We start from the raw sequence: 26096 nt of genomic DNA on the forward strand, positions 1-26096 counted from the left end.
AAAACGTCTATATTAGTAAAAGCAAGTTTCATCTTCCCAGCAGAGGGTGATTCTGATCTTTCTTAGAACTTGAAATCCTCTTTTAGTTCCAGTAGTTAAGAAATTGCTCTTGTGTTTTGCTTGAGAATCAGAGCTGTTGCCATGGCCGCAGTTTTCATGGTTCCTGAATGGACTATCAATGAATTAATTGATTATGTAGTTTGACTTCTACAGTTAGCACCATGTCCACTTCTGTGAGCTTAATATTTGGCTCTAAGGAGCATCTTCCATGTGGAAATATGCATGCTGGCTTTTTAGCAAAGTGTGAAGCATGGAGGAGTAATCTGTTTCCAGCTACTTTCTGATATTTGAATCATAGCTGTCAATGTTTCCCTTTTTTAAAGGGAAATTCCCTTATTCCGAATAGGATTCATCGCAAAAAAAGGGAAAAGTTGACAGCTATGATTTGAGTAGTGGCAGATACTTTGTCTATTTGAATTCTCTGTTTGTGAAATTTAAACAGCACCTCTCTTTATATTATACCCTAAATAGGAAGTATGATTTAAAATATATTTAAAACTATTGAAGAGCTACAGTTGAAACCTACTATAGCATGGCATTCTATAAACACCTGTGTTGCTCCCTGATTCTTAAGCTCTGTGTAGCTGTGTTTCATTTTCAGTTAACAGTGATTTAATTGCAAATCCGTCTCACGTTACTAATTTAGTTAATTTATTCATAATTAACAGTATTCTATTTTCTGCCAAGGTTTGTGGCACTGCAATAATAGTATTTTTTCATTAAAAATAAAATGTAAGGGCTGAATTTCTGAGGGTATTTTTTATTCAGTTACTTTGTGAAACTAAGTAAAAAAAAAGGTGAAATACTTAAGACATTTATTGTTTTATATTAGAGTTAAATGAGAAACCTTTAGGAGCATAACTTTTGAGATGAAATGTTTTGCCAGTTTTTGTGTGCCCTAAGGTGAACATTTACATTGGAGCTGAGAGTTAACTTCCTCCAACAGAAATAGTCTTTTCTCCAATGGAAATACAGTACTTCTTCCGTTGGAAGAAGGGAGCCTTTGGATACAACCCGATACCTACTTTTACTCCCAAATTCTCAGAAGGCCATGCAGTCACCCTCCTTTTGGAAGGCATGGGCACATTTGCAAATCTGTGAAACTCATGTAAGCACTACATATGCACTGCAACCAAGCACATACCACAACCTATTTCATTGGCTAGGACAGAATATGTGACTTCTGTATGTAATGGTAGTATTATGAGATCTTATTTGTTTGCATTTATTTATCACATTTATATCCCACCTTTCCTCTAAGGATCTCAGGGTGGCATACACCATTCTCTTTCTCTTTATCCACACAACAACCCTGTGAGGTAGGCTAGGCCAAGAGGCATTGATGGGCACAAGGTCACTCAGTGAGTTTTTGTTGCTGAGTGGGGATTTGAACCCTGGTCCCCCTAGTCCAGCATTCTAACCACTCACCACATTGGCTGTCAGAAGCATCTCCAAACTATTTCATTTTAGGCTACAGTAGTTATAATGAGTGTAAATCTCAGTATCACTGGGTAAGATCTTCAACCAGTGGTGTGGTACAGTGTTTAGGGCATACTATGTTGGACTGGTGCCAGGGAAACCCATGTCCAAATGTCCACTTAGCTATTCAGCTCACTTAGCGAGGGGCAAGTTCCTATGATCAGACCCTGACATGGTAGATCAGTGGTTCACAAAGGGTGTGGCGGTGTGGCAGGAGAGGAGGGCAAGTGTGGTGGGAAGATATACAACCAGAAACAGTATCCAAACACCAACTGTGAATATGTACACGTGAAATAGAATTGGATATGATCTGAGAGGAAAAGTGCTAGGAAAATGTGGTACCATTTGATAAACGATCACCTGAAACAGCCACCAGTTCCCTGGTTTTGTTTGATTCTGTTGCTGGCATGTATAGTAGGACTTGATGGATCTCAAGAGAAAAAGTTGTTGCCAGCAGGGGCCGCGATCAATAAGAGCTCCTTTGGGTACACATAAGAGCTTGTGCTTACCAAGCAGAACCTTTTATTCTCTGAAAAGCAGCTCCCTCGTGCAGTGTATCATAAGGTGCTTTTGAATTTCCTCTGAATTTCAAAAGCAGTTTTCCATGTGGTACATAGAGCTGTGATCTAAAGAAGAAACACTTTTTTAAAAGCAACCTTATTGTTCTTTTTCATAATCACAGAGAAGTGGGTGGGTTGTTCTTATTCAAATTAACTTCTTCTTTTCTTGTTGTTGCTTTCTTTATTGTTTTAGCAATGGCTCCCTATCTCCTTCCAGTATTATTCTTTTTGATTAAGAGAAAGTCAGTGCCTCACTCCTCCCCTCCCCTGCCTTGAGTTTCTCAGGGGAAGACCGCAGCAGAGTACTGCACCCATCAGAGATAGGCTTTAAGTGGTGGAAGTTATGTGAATTACAACTTACTTCGCACTGCCATTCCCTTAGGGTCAAATTAAATGAGAACACAGCCAGTGTCTGAGTAAGTGCATATAAGCTTTGAAAGAAAGGGGGAAAGAACAACTCACTGGGTTGTCATTAGTTTCCCAGTTCCAACTTTTTCCACAATGGTAATAATATATGACAAGGTTTCAGGGGCAAGAGCAGACCACATTGCCAGGCAAAAAGAGCCTGATCATGTAGAATGAAATGTCTTCCCCTGCTGCTGCTGCTGCTGCTGCTGCTGCTGCTGCTGCCGCCAATACTACTACAATCTCCACAACACATTAATCTGCCAATATGTGTTAAATCCAGGGGGTCAGGAACGGGACAGAGTGCCATTGTACTATTATGGTTCTGTCAGTTAACAGCAGGTGAGGAGGAAGAAACCTGGGCATATAAACCTAGGCACCTTTGTACTATATCTGGCCAGAGGTCCCAAATTGCTAGCCATGACAGATGGTATCATTGGTTCTTATCCTTATTGGAAATTTCTATGGTTAACAAACAATGAGTCCTCCTCTCTACTCCACACCTGCTGCTCAATGGCATGTGTAGCACAGCCTGCACCACCACAGCCATGCAGCAGACCATACTTTAAGCCACCACTATCCCACCACTGCCAAGCACTTGATTAGTGTAAAACTGTTGTATCTGATATTGACTCCTCTCCCCTTTCTGCCAGCCTGCATTGTAGGATAAGAAAATGGAAGCAGAGTTCAGTCATCAAAGGCACAACTGTTTAGAAATTGGTGCCCAAGTTTTGGTTTTGAATTTCCTGTTCCCTCGTTGTCCCTTTCCCATGGATTTTTTAGGTTGTGGGTAGGGACTTTCTTGTTTTGATTGTATACAAGCTGCTATGGGGCCTTTTTGTTAAAGAAGAAGAAGAAGAAGAAGAATGGATTGTCCTCTCTGGAGATAAACAAAATTTCATTTGAGCCTTGTGACATATACAATAATAGTGTTGATATTACCATATTTCAGTTCCATCTTGATATGCTGCATCAAAACTAGGTGTCTTGTGGCTCCTTAAGGACTATAAAATGTGTTGTGCCGTAAGCTTTCATAGGCTGAATCATAAAGCCTTTCTCTGGCATTAGAAGTGTGTGATATGTATCTGATGAAGTGGCCCACAAAGACTTATCAGAGCAATATCCTATAGTATACTATATTTATAAACTCTACTCTCCCTTTTCTCCCCAGGCCAGTATTCATTTCTTCTTCAGTCATTATTGACATGGTGTAGAATCAAGCTAGATAAATACAAACTTACACCCACAATTTGAACCCTTTCAAATAGAAAGAATGGTTCTTCAACCATAGTTATATGTTTCAATGAACAACATGGTACCATAACATAAGTATGACATAAATGGACCATTAAATTTATGAAGCTTTACATAAAGTATCAAACTATTGTAAAATTCAGTTTTGCCTTGTAGCAAGAGGTTTGGATTAGTTGTCCACTTAGTCCATTTCAGCTGAATGATTTTGTTTGTTTGTTTGTTTTAAATATTTCTGAGCCATCTTTCAAGACTAGCATTCTCAATGCAGCTAACATTAATACCCAATGCACACTTCATTAAATCTAAGCTTTGAAACATACAGTTCAAATCACAATACAGCAGCCAGTTAATTTAGTTTATAAATACAAACTCTCATTAACCCCAGCCAGCATAGCAAGATATCAGGAATGATGGGACTTGTAGTCCAACAACATCTGGAGGGACATCACATTTGCTATCCCAATGTAGACCTACTTTCACTTACTGAAAGAAGTTAAACTCTGTATGTGTTTAAAACCAGCCTCGTGTCTCTCCCAATGGATTTCCTGTTTTCTGAGATAGTTTGATGTTTAACCAGTGGAAAATCAAAATGCTGAATGAAAGTCTGTGCAGCCATGGAGGCTCAGATTTATTTATAAAACTATTTTTGTGCTGTGTATTTCCTCTAAGGATTATATAAATCCCATTAAAAGAACTGCCTCCCAAATTACTGCAGGGTCCCGCCCCTCCCCTCCTTTTGAGAAATATATTCAGATGCATCTAGGTGAACTTCCAGAATTTTAATTATATCTATATCAGATGAGCTGCAGAAATATAAAAGGGGTTTTGAAGAGATTTAATTTTAGATAGCAGCTTAATTAACAGCATTTGGAAAAACTAGTGCAACTTTAATTAAATGTCTCTACATTAATTTAGTCATTTAATTGAAAATGCATTGGGATAGTGCTTACAATTTATCACCCTTGCTGTTTGAAGGAAGGGATTTTTTTTCTAGTAAAGTGTAATAATAATAAACTGCTATTTTTATGTCCTTGCTATCTTTGTCAGCTGAATCATATTTTCCTTGAAAATATGAATTTTGATTTGTAAGATTTTCTGAAAGCACACATTGTTAGAAAAGGATGTAAAAAATGATAAGATTCCAAGATGCATCTTGCAGGATTCCCTCCATTACATTTTTTTTTTTTTTTAAGATACAACAGCCCAACCACTTTAGCATTGCCCTGTCCTTTAGTTTTGAGCAGCAGGGTTCAGATCTGTGAAACATTTTTAAGTCTGCAATCCTGTACCCTCTTACCTGGTAGTAAGTCTCACTGAACTTACTTCTGAGTAGATCGGTATGGTTTTGTGCTGCTAGTCTCTTTCTGTGCTTTCTACTAAAGTATAGTATTGTAGAGTATACTATATTAATTTGCAGCATTCTTAACTTAATCAGGCCCATTATGCCAAAAATCTATTCAGTTTCCTAATGATTTGTTTTTCTCTTTCCAGGTCTAAGATGTTCACTGCATATCAAATATCTATTGCATAAATGGGTATTTGAAGCCATTTCAACTAGAAATTTCTCACTAATTTAGTATTGCTTCTTACAATAACAACTGCATGTTTGGCATCTTGTACATCAGAATATCCAAAATGGTGGCCTTCATAAGTTGTGGAGTCCATTTCCCATCATCCCTGACCATTAACCATGCTGGATCAGGATGATGAGAGTTGGACTTCAAAACATTCAGAGGGACACATTGACTAACCCTGTTGTACATAATCTGTACATTAAAAGCCAACCATTGTACTAGTTGTCCAATTATTTTGTCCCATTCAGACTGGAAACTGATATGAGGTTTCCAGCCAGAAATTCCATTTCGGGGGGGGGGGGTTGTTTTAACAATAGGTGTATGTGCAATACCAATTAAAAATGAAAAAAGGAGTCTGTCTCCAATTTTATTACATAAGAAACCTATTTTCCCAGTTATGTGCATATATTAAATGTATGTTGCCTCTGTCATCAAGCCCTTCCTTACTTTGCTTCCTTTTTTATGTTGCAATGCTTGCCTGGTTAGAATAAACTATTGAGATGCCTTCTGAAGATGATATACTTTGTATAAATTGCAGTCAGGGAAGCATTTCTTGTTTCAAGTTATCACTCTAAGAAAAACAAAAGTATTTACATAATTGCCATGCTACTTTTCTCATAAGAACAGTAGCTACTCCCTGAAGCTATCATAACTCCTTGGTTGAAAAGTAGGAGGTAGAAGATGACGATCCTTTCTTCTCACAATTAGCAATTCAGCCAAGCTGCAGTAGCAACTTCAGAGGATGTCTCAGTTGAGTTTTTCATTTGTGTTTTCCTCTATTTCTCTCTCTCTTAGCAGAGACAGTCTGAGAAGCCTCTACAGCTTTTGCACATGCTGGCTATGGATAGTTCCAGCAAAACTGTACAAAGATGCAAACTTAATAATAATTTAGTGAGACTAAATAGATGGAAGAGCATTTCTGTCTTTTGCAGCCAGGCAAACATTTGTATTGTTTTGCATACTATGCCAATAAAAAAGTTATTTTACCACTCAAGACATTCAGAAACAAATTATTATGGTAACACATAAAAGATTCCACAGGTATACCATGTGCAAAGTATGTTAACCCCAGAGCAAAGTTGCCACTGTTACTGATTTCTAAGGTTATTATATAATGGTACTCTTGCATCAATTAACAGGCCTTAGTGTTAATAACTGAACTTTTCTTCCCTTGCATTATTTGAAGGCAAATATGACCAGCTGGTCAAGTAATGCTGAAGAATGAATACCTGCTTAGAAGATGTTCCACCTTTAGAAAGAAATCCATTAAGATTCCTGAACACCTTATAACATAAAATACTGGAAACAGGAATGCTACTGCATATGCAGCAGTTAAGTCTGAGAAAAACAATCCCACAAGGGATCAATGTTCAAACAATTTTTAGATTCCATTTAGAAAATACCTAAAACCAAGAAATGATGGCTATATTAAAATCAACCCCTTGGCATCATAACTAAAATGTGAAGGTGCTCTTCACAACGCTAAAGTTATTGATTCTATTTTTAACAGTACTGCAGACACAAATGACTGATTATAACTCTCAAGATATACCTCATTCCTGTAACTTAGTGGCCCCGCAATGCATAGTCAATGCTGCTGAACTAATACTGAATGTAAAACTGAAGGAGAAACTGGTCCTGAGGTGAATTTGTTCCCTAGGAGTAGATTTGTTGGCAGCCCCAACAACCTCCATGTTAAACTTTTTGCAGCTTAATATGTGAATCAAAAGAAATATCTAGGGTCCCCCTTTTGCTTCTAAAAAGCAAAAGTAAACAGCTTTATTCTCCAGGAGACAGTTTTCTCTAGACAGTTGAAAAACTCAATGCAAATGCCTTTGTAAGAATAATTTATATTCATATGAATTATTTAATAATTTATGTTTGTATTCACATATATATTTTTCATATTGAAAATGATTGTCTCAATGGGGTATATCAACAGTCCCATTTATTTCAGTGGCTTTACCTTTATCATGGCATTGATCCAGTTTGTGTGCAATGCTAAGCCAAACCATGGCTAAGCATGAACAAGAGAGCATGTGGGTCCTTGCAGCAAAAACTAGAGGAGTGGCTGCTTCACTCCTCCCCAGTCTAGTGGCAGCGGCACTATTCAGAGCTAAGCTGTGGTTTTGTTTAGTGTTACATTGAAACCTAGAGCTCACTGTATGTCTCATTGAGACACACCACTTGTGGATTGAGTGGTAAGCCAAAAGCAAACTTTGGTTACACTGCATGGTTTGTTTGGAGCAAAACAACCATGAGCCATGGTTCATTCATAATGCTAAGCAGAGCTCTCTTTTTTCAGCCGGAACTTGCCGGAACTCAGTTCTGGCACCTCTCAGGTATGCACTATTGCCATTCTAATAGAACGAGGGAGGTATTTGTGGTGAGTTCCAGCACCTCTTTTTCTTGACAAATAGCACTGATGGTAAGCCAAACCTTGACTTAGTTCTAACTGTGCAGCAAGACCGGTTGAGGCAGTGAATGAAGCTTCTGCCATTTTAGCCATGGTTTGGCTTAGCACTGCATGTGAACCAGGCGTAAGCCCGCCTCCAACCCAAAACATTTTACATTGTCTCTTTCTAGAGATGCACATAGCAGTTAGTATTATTTCATCATAATATATTATGATTTCTGTTCTATAGCACATAAAATAAAAAGCTTTAATAGGCAGATGAGTTTGTTAAGAAATTATTGAAATAAATAAAAGAAGCCAACTAAGCTATTGAGAGAGAGAGAGTTTTCTACTTCTTGTTCTTCGACTGCTGCAGTGCGTTGAAATCCAAAAGTGTCGTCCTATGTGTGGAAGAGGTGTCGTGGAAGGGCTTACCTGGCAAAAAGGAAACTGAATTCCAGAAGTTCCATTCTACTTGCATAATCTCCTAGGCTTGTTTCTCCATACCCATACATCCCTCTTATCTAGGAAAGCAAGAATATTATCAAAGTTCAAGACACATTCCAGCCAAGCAAAAGCACTCAAATAAAGTGCAAAGTAGGGGAGGGGAGGGGTGTGTGGCCTAAGGAAAGTCCTGAGAGCTATATAGAGAGGCTTGGAGGGTTGCCATTCCTGTTCTTATGCATCGTATGAACACTTGAACATCTATTTGTTGAATCGTGAATAGTAACTAAATTCTTTCTGGTCACAGATCTAACACTAGTAGTAAATTATTAACAGTACAAGTGTGCCATCGTAAATTGGTATGTTTCGAAGGATCTTAGACAAAGTTGAAGACTGGAAAGGTGAGCAATAGTTAGAGCTGTATATATAAATAAATGTATGAGAAAGATCACCAACCAGGAGAAATGAGAATGACATTTTTTAAAAAGAAAAATCTTATACAAAAAAAGTGAAAAAAGGGGGGGGGGTAACCATAAACCTTATTGCACCAGGAAATATTTAACAAAATGCTATCAACATTACAAGTAGAGGGAAGATAATTTTAAATTAGAAACAAAAGCAACACCAAACATAGTATACATCTAATGAATATATCCAAACATACCATTTTTGTCTCTGCATACTATTCTTTCAGGTTTTTATTTAAAGCTAGTGACTGTTATTTGGAATAGTGAAAAGAAGGGCTACCATGGGTAAAGAAATGCCACATATTGTTTCAACACCTGACACAGTGATGAAAAAGAAATCTAAATTCCATGAAGTCCCTTTGAAGCCTTCTTTTCCAAATACACACCATCTGTTTTCTTGGTGATTGTTTTTAAATAAAGATGCATAATGCTGTCATTGAATTGAATAAAATTCCCTTGATTATTATTTTCAACCCGATGATGTAGTAAACAAATTATTCAAATAATGTATATTTGGGCGTGATTCAATTAATGAATCCCATCAGCAGAAGCCCTGAGCAAGGGCTTCCACTGGTGCAGCGGGGTTTTGCCCCTTCTCATCCCCCAGCACACCCTGCTTGTGGGCAGGGGGCAAGAAAACCCCCAGAACAATGGGGGGGGGGGAGTTCCATCTGGCAAGCTGAAATGCCTGTCCTGATGGAACAATTGCTTTAGCATAACATTTAATTCCTCCCTTCGTTCTTTATTTGTTATGATAAAAAGAGTGTTTTTAAAAACTATTTTGCTACATGTTAAACAATTTATACAGATCAATTTTTCTTTATAGTTTTTCTGAAAGGGCCAGGGGCTCTTTGCCCTTGCACAACTGGTATTCTGAGGTCCAGTCCCTTTAACACAAATGTTTCATTTAGCTGTGATGGGTAATAGTCATGGATAGAGTTACAGTGCAGCCCTATGCATGTCTACTTAATAAGTCCCACTAAGGTTAATGGGACTTACTCCCATGTAAGTAAGTATGTATAGTACTGCAGCCTTATTCTCCATGATATCCTATTATACACTTGTAAGGCCACACAAGCAATTGGTCACAATGGGTGAAATTTAACTAAGTTTTATTCAGAGTATACCCACTGAAGTTAATGAACATGACTAGGTTAGGTCCATTAATTTCAGTAGGTTCACTCAGAGATGCATCATCATCATCACCATCTTCATCACTGTTGAATACCATCCAATTTAAACAGTGAATTCCATAAGTTGATTATGCACTGTATGAAGAACTTCCTTTACAATCAAATTTATCATTTTCTTCTGATTCTAGAATTATGAGAAGGAAAACTATGTTATCTACGTTCTCCACACTATTCTTAATATTATCAACCTCTATTATGTTCCATTGTTGTTGTTGTTGTTGTTGTTATCGTCGTCGTCGTCGTTGTTGTCGTCGTCGTCGTCATACCCCACCCATCTGGCTGGGTTTCCCCAGCCATTCTGGGTGACTTACAGCATATATAAAACATAGTAAAATATCAAACATTAGAAACTTCCCAATACAGGGCTGCCTTCAGATGTCTTCTAAAAGTTATGCAGTTCTTTATCTCCTTGACATCTGAAGGGAGGGTGTTCCACAGAGAGGGTGCCACTACCGAGAAGGCCTTCTCCCTAGTTTCCTGCTTCCCTAGTCTTAATCATGGTTCTTCTATATGCAAAAAGCCTACATATTTTAGCCTTTCCTTGCAAGGAAGCTGCTTTCATTCATTAATTGTGCTGATTTATCTTTTCTGCAACTTTTGTTGGCATCAAACTATAGAATAGTTGTAATTGAATTTGATTTTAAAAGTGCATCTGCTCTGTTACAACTTTCAACACAGTTATTTATCAGTGATTGTTCAGTAAAACAACTAGAAGCATTGGTAATGTTCTTTGAGCTCTTTCCAGACATGACTTGAAGTGTCCAAGGCCTCATGGGTAAAAGGGCCAAATTCTTTCTGCCCCTGACCAGAAATGCCTGCATTACCTCTAAGTCCACATGTTGGCCATATCATTTGCACAGTTTATTGTGATAATTATCTTCCAGCTTGAAGATAATAACAATTGTGCAGACTGGATAACATATGAAGGAAATTTCTCCATTTGGCCTTAATGTCTAATTCATTGTTAGATTTGAGGGGGTTCTGGGATGGGAAGTATGGGCAGAATGTGTTATAACGCTCCCTCAACATGGGTAGGCTCCTTACTTTTGCCCAAATGGCTGAAAAATATATTAATTGCATGGTGTTGTGGTAAAAGGTTTACTGGGAAAGAAGTGTCCTTCTTATGCTATTCTGTCACTATGATTTCTTAGTAAAGTTGCATCATTAGGCAATTCAGCCAGGTAATGTCAAGATGGTTATCTGAACAAATCTTCCATGAGTACCTTACTGACACATACAGTAATGACATTCCCTTTTGTGAACTTTCTGAAAGCAAAATGCATTTTGCCATCTCTAGTGTGACTTCTCAGTTAATAGCTTTAGTGGCAAATAATCAGATGGTGCCTCTAAATTCATGCATGCATGTTGGTGCATTTGCATGAGATGACCTCTGTAATCTCACATGACATTTAGAGGAAAACGTGTATGAGAATTCCTTCTTTCACATATTTTGAATCATGTCATTGTGGCTTTGAATCATGTCACCTTGTTTCCAGATTTTAATAACCAAATCAAAAGCAGAGCAGCAAAAACATTGAGACCACAGTCTTTTCAGAGAAGTCCCATGAATGTAATAATGTACTTTGGAGTGAGTGAGTTCACTTGAATACAAAACCCAAAATAGCTGAGAGATATTATCCCTACAACAAAAACCACTATGTATTCAAGTCTGAAGAATAAGTGAATTCATTTGGCTCAGTCCTGCCACACTCACACACAAATTTCCATACTCACTTAGAGTATGAGTTTTGTTTACACTATCTCACCTGCCCTCTGGCTACTAATTCATTCTAGCATGTCAAGGCAATTATTATAGCAAACCAAGCCCCTGAGCAAATTGGAAATGCTGTTTCTTTAATCAACGTATAACAAATATTTATTTCTGAAAACCATGCTCTCTTGAAGCCCTGCAGCCACAGCCCTCCATACTGAGCCAATATTGACTTTACTTCCTGTTTTTAAATGACAGTTAAGAGGGAAGCGGCTTGCACTGTTGGTGGTCCTTTGGAGTTTGAGAGTTAAACCATTTCAGGCATGGATCCTGTGAGTGGCTTTGAGTTGTTCTGCCTTATTCTCACTTCCCTGTCTGTAAAACTGGAATAACATTGTAGCTGTTGGTGAATAGTAGATTGTGAATATGCAATCTAAAAAATGATGCTAGCATTGAACTGTAGACATACAGTAGGTTTTAAATGGAAGAGGTACTGGATTTTTTTCCCCAGACAGGAAGCTGGGGAGGGGGACACCCAAACACCCTATTGCGCACCCTTCCATATAATAAGTATCTTAATGTTGAAAGGTATAAACTATTAGGTTTTGATGACCCACAGAGACCGGTGGTATGGAAACCATAGCAACCAAGGGTTGCTATGGACATGGGGATATGATTTATGACCTCTATCAAAGGTCAGCTTTTGAACATTTCTGTAATGTTTATTCTGTAAATCATGGGGCATTCTGCAGAAATCTGTTCATATTGAACAACTGAGACTTTATTGACTCTAGTTTGTGTCTGACATGCATATATTTACAACTTAGTCTCTTGGGGCAATATCAGGAGATTTTATACTTTTTAGAACATTTATACAATGCATTCTATCACAACTGAGATATAGAAGTAGATGAGCTTTTGGAGCAAATATGTATTTTATATTGATGAATTTGTTTGTATAGTGGGTATTTCCCAGCTCCCTACCAAATGTGTTGATGGAGATGGGGAGCTAGCTGTTGAGTAGCATGGAAAGGAGATAAGGATGAGAAGGAATAATCTACACTTTAATTTTAGAGAGAGTTTAGTCATTGCATGGGTTTTTAATGCTAGGGTTTAATCGTCCATATGACATTGGAATTGGTGTAAGTGAATAACTACATTGAGCTGAACAAATGTAACAGAAAACCATGCTTTCCACTTTATGCATGAGTCATAGTTTAGAGCTTCAGACTTGCATGCTACAGTGTCAAGGGTCACCACTGTCAGGCATCTGCTAAGAGCCCTCAATCCTGTAGGGGGCCAGCTGACAAGAGCCTTTGACTCTTCACTACTGCAGCCTACTTGCTTATCTACCTCTTGCTCTAGCCCACATAGTGGTGGAGCAACAGTCAAAGAAGAATCAGTAGATACTGCTGCCTGCTTACTCAATGATTCTCCAGCAGGAAAGCTATCAAGTGGTAGCAATGAGGAGGAGGAGCTGTTGATAATGGCCAGGAACAAGAATCACTATGGGATGGAGGCCATGTGGTTTTTCTTGCCTAAGGGCCTTCCAAAATCTGAAGCCCGTAAGAGTCCACTCTACCTCCTCTCTCCTTTTCTGACTGTAAACATTTGCTTCTATTAAGCAACCCACAGGATGAAATCTTGCTGCATGGAGATCTGCCCAGCTGTTGAGGTGTCAGGATGGGGCTCTCCTCATTGTCCCACAGCCCACCAAAGTCCATCTGGTTGCCACCAGGGCAGGAACGTTTATTTTGTGGCAACTAGCTTGTAATTTCCCTCCTAACTTAAAGCAAGTACCAACTCTGCTGAGTGTTCAGCACCTCCTGAAAATGTATTTGTTCACCTAAACCTTTGCTGATCATTTACTTCTCATTGTTGCTGCTTTTACTGTATTTATTGGATTTTAATGTCCTGTTTTATAGTTATGTGTTATAAACTGTTCCCAAAATTTCAATGAAGAGCAGTATAAAAGTGTTTCAAATAAATGTGAAAAATGTGGAAATGCATAGTTAAATCTGTGAGTTGCCATCTTTAACATCTGAACAAGAGCAAAATTGATACATTAAAGGATATAAATTGTGAATGCTACTGAAAGTAAATATTTGCACAAATGAGCAACTATTTTCTTTTTCTTTACACTTCATCACACAACAGCAGTGAGTCGCCTTAATGTAGTTACTCAGTTAGGCTTAAATCATGCATTAAGTGTGCTAATATTGGTTTAGTCATACTACATTGCACTTCTCTATAAAAATAGAGAGGTTGTAGCTTCATGGATTTGCCTTGCTGAAGCAGTTTGTTGAAGGATAGCACTGAATATGCTGGAACTAGAAGGGATTCAGTGTAACATTGCTGTTGCTTGTGATTCATTCTTACTTATTTATTGTATTTATTAAAGATGGTGCACAAAGGAGTTTATCAGATTACAGAACCTGTTTCTGTGAATATTAAGGGTCAATGTGAAACGCTTACACTTAGTTGTACCTTGGGACTCATCTAAAATTTGTTAATATTTAGTACAGAAAGGTAAATCATGTTAAAAAATCATGTTAAAAGGCTATTTGCTTTCAGATATTTGAATTCCTATAATCTGAAAAGCCTTTCTTTTCCATTTCTAAAAAAAAGTTAGATCAGAGCATTCATGAACTAGACAGTTGTTACCCATATTGTCTTCCCCCCCAGTAGCTCTTTGTTGTATGTCCCCATGTAGGTAACCTTTTCATTCATCAAGACCTTTCACTCTACAAATGTAGTATACCTATGTAGAATACTAATGGATACCTGAGGATAATTTCATTTTACTTTGATAAAGAGGTTAAGCTGCATTTCGCAGTTCTTTGAACACATTCACTACACATGTCCAGCATGGCCACCGACTTGGATGGCTTTAAAAGAGTATTTGAAAAGTTCATCTCTACAGTGGCTACTAGCCATAATGACTATGTTCTACCTCCACTGCTAGAGACAGTATGCCTCTGAATACTAGTCATTGGGACTCACTAGTGGAGAGAGTGCTGTTGGAACTCAGATCCTGCTTAGGGGTTTCCCATAGGCATCTGGTTGGCCACTGTAAGGGGGCTGGACTAGATGGGTCTTTGGCCTGATCCAGTAGGTCTCTTCTGAAGTTATCAAACCTGGACAAAAATAAAAATACTGCATACCACCAACTATTGCTGATGACTTTTTAAAATTAGTTGTGCTGATTGATTTCTTGGTATTTCTTCAGTCACTGGTCTAGTTGTGTTGGAGGCATGAGCTGGAATGGTGGCATCTGCCGCAATGCAACTGAGACAAGATAAGAGAGGGCAGGTTTCAGAGATAAATGACTTGCGACAAACCATTTCTATGCAGCAGTGCTGTACAGCAATAGAAACACTTCTTGGGTCTTTATCAGAATAAGCCGCTGGTTCCATATAAGATGAAACCCTTCATTTCATGTCAGGAGCTTCAGCTTGATTTATAGCTGTTGATTTGGTTTTGGAATGTCTCAAAATAAAGTTTAGGGTGTTTTAGTGTTTTTGGTATTTGGTTTATTTTCTGTGAGGCTCATCATTAGTTTCTATTTTTTAAAAAATCCAAACATTCAGAGCAGACAGAAATAGATGCATGCAAGAGGCAAGGAAGGAAATACCAAAGACCAAAAAGAAAATGGGGGTAGTCAAGATAAAGAGTAGAGTTGCTTGCTATTTGGAAATCTTTGTATGGGTCAGTGTGTAACACCCAACTTACTATGGCATTTTGCTATTAAGTGCCTTTCTTGCTGGTCTGACTGATGTCCTTTCACCAGGTTTCACTTTTTCATGGCATACTTGAATCATTACTTATTTGTGCATGAAGTGTCTGTTAATAGCAGGAACTGACAGATAGGATGCTGAAACATTAGCCCTGTTTATCTGATAGATCTGGTGATATGAAAGTGCTGGGGAAAGGATTATGCCAACTGGTGGCAGTGTCTTTGCTCTGTTCACATGTTCAGCTAAACAGAGCCCATGTGTGTAGTCACTGTTCAGAGATATAGATCAAGGTGCTGAGAGAGGGTTTGATGGTGAATAGCAGCAGAAGGGGACATCTTCAGCAGGAAACTGGCCTGGGACCTCAATCTGTGTTGGGAGCATACTCTAGATCACTACCCCACAAATGTTTTTTTCTTCTTCTTAATAAAAAGGGCCATTTATGCACACTTATTTAAAAAGCACAAAGTTTGTTCCTGCGATTTGAATTATATATAAGAGGGCTGGCATGATAGTTTAAATCATGGTGGCCATAGAGACTGACCCATGTAGATGCACACTAATGATCAGTACAGTAAACTTTAGGTTATATAAAATCAAATCACACACCGTCATCCACACAGCTGCCATGTGCAGCTTCCAGTTAGCAACTCACACTTACAGATGCATGCTTAAACCTTGTTGGATCCTCACAGTAAATCTCTCCTGAGATGCTTTAGCTTGAAACTTTTGTCTTCACATTCCCCACATTTCCAGAGCTTGCTTTGGGTGCTATGAATCCTGCAAAGTTACCACAAGACAGGAGGAAGCAGGGTACTAAATTTCCAAATGGTGTGGGGAGTCTTTATGAATAGGAAAGACTCCTCAGTCTACACCATCATCTTCAATGAGTTGGCAGTGGAGGTGGGTAGAGCTAGCCATTTTCCCCACTACTGCCCCAGGATTCATAATGCCTAAAGAGGACACAGATCAACAAAATTAATACTACTACTACTAATAATAATACCACCTAGATTTATATACCACCCTTCATTATAAGATCTCAGGGTGGTTCAGTAAAGGGTTAAATGGCTTAGTGTCCCTGTGTGAATAATCTTTCTGAAGGTGATTGTTTCACATAAGGATTATTCAACAAATATTTGAAGAAAACAGCAGTTGGCTATGCACCGTAGTAATCTTTGATAAAATTCCCAGTGATGGTAAAAGAACAGGACTGAACCAAGAGGTTTAAGTCAGGTTGCTTGCTTTCTACATTTTCCCCCTCAACTTTTATGCCAAAAGCTTTATTATGTTTCCTGAATTTGTATTATGTTTTACATCCCTTTTCACCTGAGGAGTAAGAAAAGATAACATCTCATTGTGAGTTTTAGGATACAATTTCCCATGCAAATTAAGGTAAACAAGAATAGATTTAAACATTAAACAACCATTTGTGAAATTATTTCAGTTACTCCATCATTCCACCACTTGTCCAGTATTCCACTTCCCAGGGAGTAAGGAGCTGTTAACACTGCATTTGGGCAGGTGACTTTCCTGTGCTCTCTGTTAAGTGGCAAGATTATTCCAGTCTAATCATAAGATATTCAGGAAAAGGAGAGCAACTGGGTTTTTTTGTGTGTGTGTAAAGAACAGCATCATACAGGTTGCAGTTGACAGCTTTAAGCTCAACGAGAAGAAAAGAAGCTTTTCAGGTGATGTGAGGACTGTTGAGTAACATTCTATAGCAGGGTGTGGCAGGAGAATGTGGGAAGTGTGGCGGAAAGATTAGAGGACAATCATTATTATATTTTGGGAATAGTTCAGTTCTTATGTAGCTGCATTGTTTTACACGTTCTTGATTTCTCATAATCATATAAGGTAGTTGTGTTCGGTGTTATAAATCAAGCACTGCTAGGTGATGTTTCTGTTTGTTTTCCAATGTTTTTCTTATCAATAAAAAACTGGGTGTGGTGCGAGAAAATTTTTATTCTGAAAGTGTGGCCCAGAGAAAAAAGTTTGAGAACCACTGTTCTAGGGGATTTTGCAGGAGCTCGCATTCTTGGGTTGAGCTTAGAAAGCTTTGGAAATATTGTGAACGTGGCTGGGGCGGAGTAGTAGAAGGGGACTGTTTTATTAAATAATATCATGTCTGCATGGTTGTAAATACTGCCTCTATTTTGACAGAACAAAATATGGATACACTGAGAATGCAGTCCTATGCACACTTACTTGGGACACAATAGGACAGGCATTCCCAAACTTGGCCCTCCAGCTGTTTTGGGGCTACAACTCCCATCATCCCTAGCTAACAGGACCAGTGGTCAGGGATGATGGGAATTGTAGTCCCAAAACAGCTGTAGGGTCAAGTTTGGGGATGCCTGCAATAGGACTTACTTCTACATGCATTGGATTGTCATGTGAATGTTATGCTTAATTGCTTGGGCGACTTTTCAAAATAATCATAATAATTCTATTCTGTCAGCCATAGTTGCTCAGGAGCTTCCAAGTGCTTTGTGTTAGCTTCTTTGCCTTATTTGAAAGTTCTCACTGATGTCTGTCTCTCCTCCTCATCTTTTATAATTTGCCTGTGTTTAAAAAGCAAATGGCATTACTATGTAATTAGTGCTCTTTGATGCCCTTAGAAATGAAGCATTAGTTTGACCTCATAGAATTCTCAGCTGGTGACATATTTTATGTGATTAATGATTTACAGAAGGAAAGCTTAAATGTAAATGTTTAAACTTCAGCAAAACGTAAGTCCCCTTGAACTGTTGATAGTTGCTATTAAAATTAAATAAATAAAATAATTCCAAATCTTAATCAAGAACCTGATGGATGTGCAGCCACAATATTATAATCTTTGCTTATATTTTAAACATGTTATCAAATTGGATGAAAAACTAAAGGGATTTTTCCCCCAAGAGAAATAATCCAATATCTTGTGTTTTATGTTGTAAACTGCCCTGTGATCTTCAGGTGAAGGGAGGTATAAAAATGTAATAAACAAACAAACAAACAAACAAACAAACAAACAAACAAATAAAGGTATTTCCGTTCCTGTGGAAGAAAGATTTGAACAAAGTAGCAGAAATGTGTGGCCATGTGAATGCTTTCCCTCATAGCAGAGAATTAATGAATTTCACTATAGTTCGTGAAATTGTAATTTGGTTTATTAATATTGGTTAGAAGAAAAGCTATTTGTTTGCAATCAAGAGACAGCAATCTACCAGAAATAATAAAAAAGCAATTTCTTAAAATGAAAAGGGGAAAGACAATGCACAGAGGAAAGGCAGTATAGATTTGCTAAGGATCTTTTTAATTTATGAGTTTTCTATAGATCTGTATTATGCGATAGTAACAGGGATGGTCTAACCAAGAGCTAAAGACTAAGGTTGTGCACATGGTTTAATCCTACCTTATGAGCAGCAAATCCTATATCCTTTCCAAGTGAAAAGCTCTAAAGCCACTCAGATTAAATCATTTGAGCACCATGGTATATTGCCATAGATGAAGGGATTTAATTTCACGTAGGTTATGCACCGACTTCAGAATTAAAATTCTAATGTCTCCAGTAGCTTGCCAGACACTGTGACATCTTTTGAATTCATTGCTACAGAATGTTCCGATGTCCACTAGCATAAATGAGTTTTGAAAAAGATTCAGTATTGCAGAGGATTGCTACTTGCTGCATTAGCCAGAAATACATCATTCACATTCAGAGGCAGTATATGTCTTCCGGCCAAGTGCTGCAAACAAACAAAAGGAGGGTGAAGGTTGTGTTCTACTTTTGTCAACTGCCTAGCAGCATATGAAGCATTGTTGAAGATGCTAGGCTAGATGGATCATTGACATGATGCATCATGGCAGTTCTTGTTAAAAGAATTTGGCATGAATTCTATCTAAATGGTTTTGAGTCTGTCTTTTGTTGTCTTGGTTAGTTGTTCCTTTAACTGGTACTATATTCGTATTGGCTGAAGTACTATCTCTGGTAGTATTGACTGCAAAACTGTACAATACCTATTATTTAAGTTAATCTTGCAGGTGTGCAAATGTTTTCAGGTACACAGCTATTGTCACCAGTGCAATGCTTCTCAGAATGTGGAGTGGGTCTTTTGGGAAAAGTGGAACACATGAAAGGAGAGAGCAAAGTTTGAAGTTGGTAAAGGCAAATATTTTTTCACTATCACCATCCAAGGCAAGGTTGGGTTGAATTATCCACACTGGACTTGTGGTGACGACTGCTTCCCCTTCCACACCATGCAGCCACTTGATTTATGAAAAGTGCTGCTTTATCTGGTGTTCACTCGTATGTGGTTTTAAGAAGGGTTAGATATGATTTGTTCCACTCACTCTAATGATCTGTACATACTTTCTGTTAGATGGTTGGTGCTAGGTTGAGGGTATCAGAAGAAAGGATGTTCAGATGGTAGGATGTTTTCATCTTTCATATAGCTCAGTTGCTAGAGCATGAGACTCTTAATCTCAGGGTCATGGGTCCGAACCTCACATTGGGCAAAAAGATTCCTGTATTGCAGGGGGTTGAACTAAATTAGTCTTTTGGTCCCTTCCAACTCTACAATTTTATGATTCTATAATTCTAGAAGTGAGCAAGAATCAAAAATTTTGAGAAACACTGCACTCATATTTGATATTCCTCTTTATTCAGCAGTAGAAGCCGCCACCACCACCACCACATACCAAGCTGATTTGACACCTACATCTGAACTGTTATGTGGAAAACCTGCTTATAATCCAGAAGTTGCCTATTAACAAATTCATGTTTCCAGTATTCAAAGTTAGAATAAAACAAACAAACAAAATTCTAACAGGAAAAAATACAACAACCAAATGTGTTCCTTGACCATCCTCACTGCTCATAATATCTTTTTTTAAAAAATGGGAATTGCTGCATGAAATTAATTCAATTATCTCAGTTTTGGGAAACAGGCCGCACCCTGGATTATAAAAGCTGGAAATGCTGAAAGGCATAGATAAAGGTTGTGGAGGGGTGAATGTGTTGCATTACTATGGAAGCATAAAGAGAGTCTTTGTTTGCATCTTATTACGTAGAAGGGTAGGCATTTTGTCTGTTTCTTTATATTTATAAGTGTGTGTAATGCATTTATCCAAAGTCTCAAAGCTGAATAGAAAATATAAATGTGTGCAGAAATGTATGTCTTTAGCAATAAATGTCACTTGTTGTATATACCCAAGAATGGAATTCTTCATGATCAGCCACACTTTTTAGAAATTAGTTTACTGGATTTTTCATCCTTTTGTCTTGAGAAGTGATTGAGATTCCCTTGTTAAAAATACATAAATTTAAAAATCACATCTAAACTATATTAATTATATAGTAGAGAGAGAGAAAAAAAATTTAAGCAACAAAGAATTTTAGATTTTAACAAATTATGACTATACAAGCCCATACAATAAATCAGCCAGCTGGAAAACATTCCTTATCACCAATGCTCTTTTTCTGGGGGGCAGGGGGTCACAGGAATACGCATACCCCTAAACATTTTGTGAATCTTTGTACTTTTGTCCATTACTGTATTTATTTTCCCTGATTTGAACTATAAAATGGTGATTTTCTTGAGTCAAAATGAGAGTACCCCTAAACATTTTTTTAGAAAAAGAAAGCACTGCTTATCACTATGTAGAGGCATATTGTATAATATCTAAGTGGAGACCTACAAGCTTTTTTATTTTTGCAATTTGTGGTATAATCAAACATAGCTTCCAAACATTGAAAGGCCATATTGTTAATTGTAGCGGGACACTGAATGGAGTTTAAAAATATTCAACAAATGAAAATGACAGGATTTCACAGTGGCTTCAATAAAGGGATAAAAATCAACAAATATTTCAGATAACAATAACAGCAGAATATAAATGTGAAGAAAAGAAAGAAACTGATGACCAACCTGAAATTTGGTTTTTGAGAGATGTGTTTGAGATAGTAAGAAGACATTCATAATGAAATAGCTAAATCAGAAGGAATATTAGTTTAAGAAGGTCAGATGAGAAAGAAGAATAAATGTAAAGGTCATTAGGAAAAACCAAGGTAACCCAAGTAGAATGAATAAATAATGCTTGAAAGAAGAGGCATAACTATAAAAATAGAAGAGGCTGAGAACGGAACTGTAAGGAACCCCAACAGAAAGAGTGGAAAGGGAGCCATTAACACCAACAGCTGGTGGAGAGATAGCATAAAATCCATGAAAGAATGTGCCCATTAAAACATGGAAAGTACAAAGAGACAAGAATAATAGATTGGTCAACAGTATCAAAAGCTTTTAAAAGGATCAAAGAGTAAGAAGTGAATAGCTAAATTGTCATGAGATGTAGCTAAAAGATCATTAGCAACATTAAGAACCATTTCAGTTGCATGGTGACAGCAGAAGCCAGATTGGAAGGGATGAAACATGGAAAAAACAAAAAGAAAATGATACGTTGGGAAAGGAAAGGCGTTTTAGAAGTGATGGGGGATACAGATTATCACTCAAACGTTGCTTGTCATGTAAGGGGAGAGATTGCTTTGCCATTGTAACGACCTGACTTATTCTCAACCATGTCTTTACCTAACTTTTTCTGAAAAATATAACAATATAAGCAAAACTAGTACTAGCATAGGAACCAAATTATTTCGAAATATGAGCAGCAATAACCACTGAAAAAGATCCACAATAAATACACTACATATGAAAACTTCATTTGCGACCTGATAACTAAAAAAGAGGCAAAGGCTTGGTTGAACTTGTGTTGCTTTTAAGATTAAATCCATAAAACACCTGCATAGGGAAACAGCTATTGGTGCAGAACTAACTTCAACATAGAACTAAAACTGCAGCCGCTAGGGCACCCAAACTCCTGTCTGCAGGAAACAGAGTTACCACTATCCAACTTACTTGCTTCCCAGGCCATGCCATGAAGGCAAGTAGGTAGACCCACTCCCCTTCCTGAGACCCCCATTGCTCCAGGCAGATGAGACAGGTTGGTCCTACAGGCAGCTCCTGTCCCAATTTACGACCCCATATCTCAGACAGCAAACCTCAGAGCCAGCCCATTACCCTGAAAGGTGCCCTTCCCAAAATATGAGTAGCAATCACCACTGAAAATGATCCACACTAAATAAACCATATATTAAAACTTGATTTCTGGGGAATGTTTTATTGGAGGCTTTCAGAACAAAACCTACATTGGGGTTTTCACACTGACCTGGCAAATTTCCAAGTTAAGAAAGGTTTTTCCAAATGGGCATTGCTGCAGCTTATACTGCTTATTTATAATTTTCCATTTCACAACATTACAATACATATATTCAATCACAAAAAACAGAAAAGTGACTTGTCACTTTAATGTTGATAAGAAAAGAAACCGTATCTAGAAGGTGGAAAGTTTGTTGGATTTAAGCTGGCTTTTATCTTCATGGGCACGACTCCAAACACATTACTCTTGCACGTAATTGTACATGTATGTGTGGCATCTACTTCATTTGGATTTGTGTGAATAGAACTGTGTACACGATTCCAACAAAATGTTCTTTCCCTGTCTAAAGCATTAATTCTGCCATTTCAAATTGTTGCAGGAGTAAGTTTAGCTGTATTGACATCTGTTAGCAGGATTATTGGGGTGGGGTGTGAAGTTTAACAAGACACCTTATTGTCTCCTTTATTACACTGAGTCATTTTCCCTCTGTGCAGGTGTCCATTGATGAGCGTATCAGGCAGTTGCATGAGGCCCACCGAGATTTCGGTCCTACTTCTCAGCACTTCCTTTCCAGTAAGTAATTGTTCTTTGTTGTTGTTGCTAACTTGCTTAAGAAACTATTAAAAGTTTGTTATGTAGTCAGTCTTTACAGAAATGATAGCTAGGATTTCTTGTCTGGCCTTTGATTAGAAACTACCATTGTGGACAATTTAGTAATCAAGCAGTTAAGATTCAGTGTGAATTGAAACTTTGGCTCAGAAGTTCATAAAGTTCTGATGCAAAAAAAGCCTCTAAAATTATGACCTACTACTCATAAACACAAGATAAAGTGGTAAACCTATTTAGTGACTGTTCCACTTCAGACTAGGGTGTCCCTGGATTTTGGGCACCTGGTGCGAATATAATTTCCAAGGTACAGAAAATTAAATGCCAGGGAAAGGGGCTGTAGGTAACCTAGCCATCTTGCTGGTATTTTACGTATAGACTTTCGCTGCCATGGTTGAGTATTCAACCTGGGAATAAATATACCCCTACCTGCTACTTGAGGTAATATAGTTGAAAGAAACAGGTTTACCACACTTATCTGGTGTTTGTTTGCGCAAACAACATTTGCCACCTTCCAACAACTTGGGTTTTTTTAGTATGACATTCGTTCTTTCCAATGTTTGTCTACATTTAAGAAGAACTTTCTGTACAGAAAGACATTGACTCAAATGATTACAGGATCTTGTTCATTAGAATTTGATCTATATACGTACTATTGTTTATTTGTTGCTATAGGAGGGAATAGAAGCTATTCATTTATCTGGGTGCAGCCCGTGACAACCGATAGGGTGGTGAAGTGAGCATACGCTAAACTGCCAGAGGCAAGCGCCAGATCCTTTCAATTTTGTCTCAAGATTTCTATTAGTTTTCACTGTCTCATAGAATTTACTGTGAGCCATTAAGAATAAATCCTACTCCCATTTACACAGCCTCATCCAAGGTTCCATTTCTTGGGCATAGTCTAAACGTGCAACAGAATGAATTCTGGGTTGGTAACATGGATTGTACTGCTTCAAACTGCCAATGTTGGCTCACACTTTTGAATCTTCCCTTAACAGCAGACTATTAGTACAGGAAGTGACAAAAAACTCCCCCCCCCCAAGAGCTTTATTTTTGTTGGAGATGGGGAAGCATTCAAAAATTATATAAATTTTAAAATATTATATAGCTATATATATTACCAGCAATATGAAGTGGAACTGTATAACCACCTCAGTATTCTGCCACCTCGCTGTATGTCTAGAGTGAGACAGTTTTTCACTGTGGCTTTTATAGGAGAATATTTGCTAAATAGATAATTTTTCTGCACTATGCAGTATTTCTGCATAGGTAGCATGCCTATAAAGATTCAAGTGATGTGCAGCAAGGAAAAATAGTTTGTTCTATCAAAATCAAACAGGAAAGCATTCATCTATTCTGACCCATAAGATAGTTCCAAAATTGTTGTGACTGCAGGTACAGGGTTGGAGTTCCAGCGCAGGATTTCATAAAGCAGGTTGTCTCTGTAGTATCTATAAGAGAGCCAGGCAGATAGTGCTACTTGTAGCTTTCAGACTCTTCCACTCATTAGAAATCTTATATCAAAAAATATATGGAATATATACTAAACACAGGGTACCTAATTTTATCCTTGATGTGAGTGGGCAGTGAATACAAAGGGGCAGTTGAATTTTGAAAAACAAACAAACAAACAAAGGAACACGGAACACACAGGCAGCCTCATTTATGAGAATAAGAGGCAGTCCTAGCAGCTACATAAACATCTTTCAACTTTTACTAAGCCATCTGCAGGTGTGGTGATCTATTGAATCCTGCAAAGGTTGATTTTAAGACACTAGTTCCATCAGTCTTCTCTGCATCTTTATGGATATATACATGAACCACCTCTGCAGGATCTGGAACTTGTTTTTATCATTCTATTTGCTGGCTACAAAATCATGCATCTTGTTACACACCACACCAATCTCCACAGCAGTACAGGACTTTCAGGCACATTTTACGCAGGGTCTGTGTTTGCTTTTGGAAAATGAGGCACAACAGAGACAGTGGTGTCTTTATAATATATGGTTTATTTACACATATATATTAACCTGAGTCTAAATTAGAGGGATCCCCAGCATTACACTCCAAGAGGGTCTCTTGCCTCTTCCATAAGCCCAGCATTGGATTTAAACAGACACCAGCCATTTCTCTGCCTCTCTCTCCAGCCCAATGCTTACTCACTGTTGCATAACTCTTAACTGCAATCCCTAAACTCTTGGCTTTTTCTCTGGAGTCAAAGGGGCCCCACCTCTTTGCACTCTGTAGTGAGTTCCTTTGATGCACTGTTGTGCTAAGCAGCTCCTTACCCCACAGGCTAACACCACCAGGGAAACTAGTCTGGGTTACAAAGCACTACCTTGACCTAATTAGCCCTTAACTCATGGTAATTTCAGAGGGTTTAGAAACGGTCTAATGATACAATTTAAGACATACAGGTCTGACATCCCGTTTTAACTCACAAGCTGTAATTCTAACGTTTAGAGAATCCAGGCATTTAGCACCCACAAATTAATACATTATAAACTCAACATACAATGTATTTGTTAATGTGTCTACACAAGAAAGTGAAACAATGGTTTCTTGGGACTGCAGCATGAGATTTACTCTCAACGCATTGTGGACAAGGGTTTAAACTCATTGGTGATTGTAGAGAAGGAAAGGGTGGAAATTTGGGGAGGGGGTAAAGCAAGGCCTTGCACAAGTAATTTGGAAGCTACTGTGCTTTTCACAAAGCTGCTTCTTTCAAAATATTCTTTCATGTTCAGTTAGTACAGATGTTTCCAGCTGGTTATTATCATATGCATCTGTCTCCCTGCTTTCAGCTAAGGTATCTTTAATGACAATGGCTACTTTTTAGGATGAAACGTATTCCATTTGCAAGTTGTAGTGCTATTCAGCAAGGCTATTATACTGATGCCCAACTGAGGACAGAGAAAACTGATGCACATACCTGCTTATTAAAGTGTTTTAGTCTTCATAATGTCCTCTCATGACCTCCACTAAGAAGTTGGTAGTGATCAGTACTCATTTAAAAACTACAT

General features: G+C 38.0%; 1 protein-coding gene across 11 annotated transcripts in view; it reads left to right on the forward strand.

Moving 5' to 3' along the window:
* The window catches only part of DMD (dystrophin), a 1027161-nt gene that overhangs the window by 867243 nt on the left and 133822 nt on the right, over positions 1–26096 (forward strand). For all 11 annotated transcript variants that reach the window (XM_079972189.1, XM_079972196.1, XM_079972191.1 and 8 more), the window contains one exon: positions 22962–23040. In XM_079972189.1, coding sequence (XP_079828315.1) covers positions 22962–23040 — 79 coding nt within the window. The remainder of the gene's footprint in view (positions 1–22961; positions 23041–26096) is intronic.

The sequence above is a fragment of the Podarcis cretensis genome, assembly GCF_951804945.1.
Source record: "Podarcis cretensis genome assembly, chromosome: 4".
NCBI lineage: Eukaryota > Metazoa > Chordata > Lepidosauria > Squamata > Lacertidae > Podarcis > Podarcis cretensis.